General features: G+C 44.4%; 1 protein-coding gene across 2 annotated transcripts in view; it reads left to right on the forward strand.

Annotated features, from left to right (window-relative positions):
- LOC116067922 (vesicle-associated membrane protein 712-like) overlaps window positions 1-4,143 on the forward strand; it is a 45,995-nt gene that overhangs the window by 30,713 nt on the left and 11,139 nt on the right. Inside the window, exons 5-6 of one of the 2 annotated variants that reach the window (XM_031336913.1) lie at window positions 222-392; window positions 784-945. In XM_031336913.1, coding sequence (XP_031192773.1) covers window positions 222-392; window positions 784-945 — 333 coding nt within the window. The remainder of the gene's footprint in view (window positions 1-221; window positions 393-783; window positions 946-4,143) is intronic. The other variant, XM_031336914.1, reaches the window with a different exon arrangement.

Consider the following 4,143-nt stretch of genomic DNA (forward strand, 5'->3'; position numbering starts at 1 on the left):
TAGGGTCATCACTGCTGGGCCTGTCTAGGGTCATCACTGCTGGGGCTGCCTAGGGTCATCACTGCTGGGCCTGTCTAGGGTCATCACTGCTGGGCCTGTCCAGGGATCCTGAGCCATTCATTTAGTAGTTCTTTGTGTGTTTGTTTTCATTGTGGTATGTGGAGCGAGGTGGTCAGTATACTTGGCCCACCCACAAGGTGCCCATGTGCCTTTCCATCCAGGCATCTGGAGTGGCATTGCAGATATACCTCACACATACCTTCAGGGCAGCTGGGCAAAACAGAAAGATACCAAGGAACCAGACAAAGAACACAGCACAGCACTGGCGGCATTTCTGCCCTTCAGCCAAATCAGGAGACATTTCCAGCTTCTCTCCAAGGACAAGAAGTGAGGTTGGTGTGTGTAAAACTGCCTGAGGGTGCTGGCACCCTCTTCATAGCATCCGAGGTAAGCTGGACTCAGTACCAGCTGTAACAAATGTTCCGCCCCGTGCTGGTTGGCAGCGCGCGGAGCAGGAAGGTGTATGTTACAGTGGACATAAAATGTCTCTAAAAGTAAAGTCTGTTTTTAAAAATGATTAAGTAAAGCATTTAAAGAAAATCACCGACTCCTATGGAAAGCACTGGTGTGACTCTACCCTGCTTGGTTTGTGTTTCTGTTTGCAAGATTAGATGAGGACAACTTTCCATGTAGTTGATTCCTTACAGAAGTGATATGTGCCCTTGACAACACTGTGTGTCATTAATACAACTTAAGGTTCTGTTCTGTCTCCCCTCGGTCTAGATGGAATACAACAAAAATCGAAGTAGCAGTACACTGTCTACGGTGAAGAGTCGAGTGTCTGACGTAAAAAGTGTTATGTTGAGAAACATCGACACAGTCCTAGAAAGAGAAACAGAAATAGTGAGCGTCCTCACTGAAGAGGCAGATAACCCTCAAGCAACTGTAAGTGTTGAGCTCCAGTGAGTAAAACCACAGTGTTGGTGTCCTAGAGACAACCTGCTGTAGGCAAAGACACACAAGGCTATAAGACTCTGCAACCAAAAAGAAAGAAAAGGGCGCACTATAGAATTATTAAAGAGTAAGGTCAGGGGTGTTGGTGGCGCACGCCTTTAATCCCAGCACTTGGGAGGAAGAGACAGGAGGATTTCTGAGTTCAAGGCCAGCCTGGTCTACAGAGTGAGTTCCAGGACAACCAGGGCTATACAGAAAAACCCTGTCTCCAAAAAAACAAAACAAAACAAAACAAACAAACAAACAAAAGAGTAAGGTCAGGGCTGTGAGCTGACTCACGGGTACTTGCTTCCAAGTCTGACCACTTGAGTTCCATCTTCACAGCAGAAAGAGTGAAGGAAAAGGTATGAGTCCAACAAGCCGTCCTAACTCCCTTTCACACTGGTCCTTTGACCTGTGGGTGCACACACATATACATGCACGCACACAAAATAAATGACCTCTGGAAAAGAATAATTGGATAGTTAATAACATCCGAGGATTATTATTAACTTTTAGGTGTGATAATGAGGCTCTACTTAGGTTTTAAACACCGTTTAGAAAGATTCATACTAAAATGTTGATGACTAAAATCATATAACATCTGAGCATGTACATCCGGCTACAGAAAGGGAGTGAGCACACTGACAGCTCTTGACCCTGGTGCTGGGCAGACAGGGTTCGTCCTAGCATTCTGCCAACTTTTGCATGCCTCCCAAAATGTTTAATAAGTTCATCTGGACAGCTCCTTTTCAGCATTTTCAACTAAATTTTACTACCTTTTCTGGCACGTAGCCACCGTGACAAAGCAGAGCTCACGCACGCCGAGTTCTGTTGGCTGATGCAGGTTTCCCTCCGTCCCATGTTCTTCACTCAGAGCTTTTCTTAACTTTTATTTCTTGGGTGGGGGTGGAGTGGGCCTGTGAAATCCACAGCCGTGTGTGGTGCCCAGGGGATAGCTCACCTTCCACCCTGTGTACTCCAGGGACCTGCCAACCAAGCACCTCTCTCAGCTAAGCATACTGGGCTTTCCCGTTAGGCCACAGAGACAGCCTAGCCTCTGGATGGTTTTGGGAGTTTGGGGGATTTCAGGCTTTATTGGCTATTTTCACACTAAAATGGCAGCTCGCGTAGTCACATCAAAAGCCGATCCTTCATCATGACTCCATTTACCTATAACCATGTGCCATTTCACGTGCCTTTAATGCACTGGAGAGATGTGAAAGTGCCATCAGCCTAGGTCTCCCTCACGCATGCGCGTTGACAGTAGCTGACCCAGCCTTTGCCCTAAGTGAACCACAAGTCTGTTTTGTGTTCCCACAGTTTTGAACTGTGTCGTGAGGCTTGGCAGCCTTGCAGTCAGCCTTTACCCAGTAAGCCATCCAGTAGGCCCCAGCACTTTTTCTTTTGTACCTAATGAAATCTAATTTAGCTATTCCTCCACAACCTGGTTCTGTAGTTCAACCCTTTCTCTGACATACAACCGCTTACCCTCCAGCAGAACATCATTACTTTTTTTGTTTGTTTGGTTAGGTTTGGTTTGGTTTGTTTGGTTGGTTGGTTGGTTGGTTTTTCAAGACAGGGTTTCTCTGTGTAGCCCTGGCTGTCCTGGAACTCACTCTGTAGACCAGGCTGGCCTCGAACTCAGAAATCTGCCTGCCTCTGCCTCCCAGGTGCTGGGATTAAAGGCGTGCGCCACCACTGCCCGGCCGTCATTACTATTTTTAAAGCAAAAATCTTCTTGCCCTTTGTAATTTTAATAAATATTTATATTGATTCTTTTAAGTATCTTACAAAGCATTGGGTTTTACCACAGCACTTTTCAATTTCAGTTTCTCCTGGTACTTCCCACTCCTCCATCATCTCTCTTTTCCCCACTCCCCAGGAGCCTCCTCCCACTTTCGTGTCACCCCTTACCTCTCACCTGTCTCCATTCTGAGTTTTCTGTATTGTGAGCAGTATTGCATTAGATACTGTATCTCAAAAAAAAAAAAAAGTAAGTAAAATATTCCTGAGAATAAATTTAAATATATGCATAAATTATATACATATATAATTTTAGAATAATATCACCTTTTTTATAATAAAATATATGTACAAACAAAATTAAAACATGATAAACATAAAATCTGAAATAATTTTTAAGAAAAAATTTTTCTCACAGAAAAATAATGTATTTATTGGTAATGTGACTAATATTACAACAAATTTAAATATTACTATTTTTACATGTAAATAAATAGCATACTCAGATTAGAAGCATATATATATATATATATGTTGATATCAACATATTGGTGTTTTTATACTTCTCCTTGCTTACATTAGTCAGGAACTAGATAGGAATGACAATATCTGAAATGTTCACTTCATTACTAACGGGATGAAAACTTCTTCCCAATTGTCTGCTGACTATATCTTCATTTTAGTCCATTTTCCAGTGTATAATAGTTCTATGTACTCCTATTCATTTGCCAGAATGAATTTTATCACAATGTTCACTGTCATCAAACGCTTTTTATGCATTGGTAATTGTCAGGCACCTCCACTGGGCGGCGGGAAAATAAAGGGGTGGGTAACTCATGTCCTACCAGAGCTCCAGTACTCTGGATGAGGGAAGCAGCCTGTGCTCTCCACTCTCCACACCACCAGGTGTGTGTCTGGCTGTGGTGCCATATCCCAGTCCACGGGGGTCTGGAAAGGGGGCAGCCCCGGGGGTCCCTGGGCCTCATGGACACCAAGGATGGCAGGTTCTAGCTCCTGGGCATCACAGATGCCACTGGACACCATGGAAGAGCTGAGAACGAGGGGTGGGGGCACACTTCTGGGGAGGCAATGGCCCTGGGCCAAAAGGAGAAAAGGGGCAGGGAGGGGAAGTGGCAGCCCAGTGGTTTGAGCTCGAGAGGGCATGGGGCAAGAGTCCTTGGTCCAGTCTCTCTCCTGGAGCTGGAATCCATTGCCCAGCACTGCAAGTCTGTATGACATCTGCCCAGGATCTTCTAGCTTTCATAGTCTCTGGTGAGAAGTCTGCCATAATTCTGATAAGCCTGCCTTTATATGTTACTTGACCTTGTTCCCTTATTGCTTTTAAAATTCTTTGTTTAGTGCATTTGGTGTTTTTATTATGTGACGGGAGGAATTTCTTTTCTG

The sequence above is a fragment of the Mastomys coucha genome, unplaced genomic scaffold (assembly GCF_008632895.1).
Source record: "Mastomys coucha isolate ucsf_1 unplaced genomic scaffold, UCSF_Mcou_1 pScaffold22, whole genome shotgun sequence".
Lineage (NCBI taxonomy): Eukaryota > Metazoa > Chordata > Mammalia > Rodentia > Muridae > Mastomys > Mastomys coucha.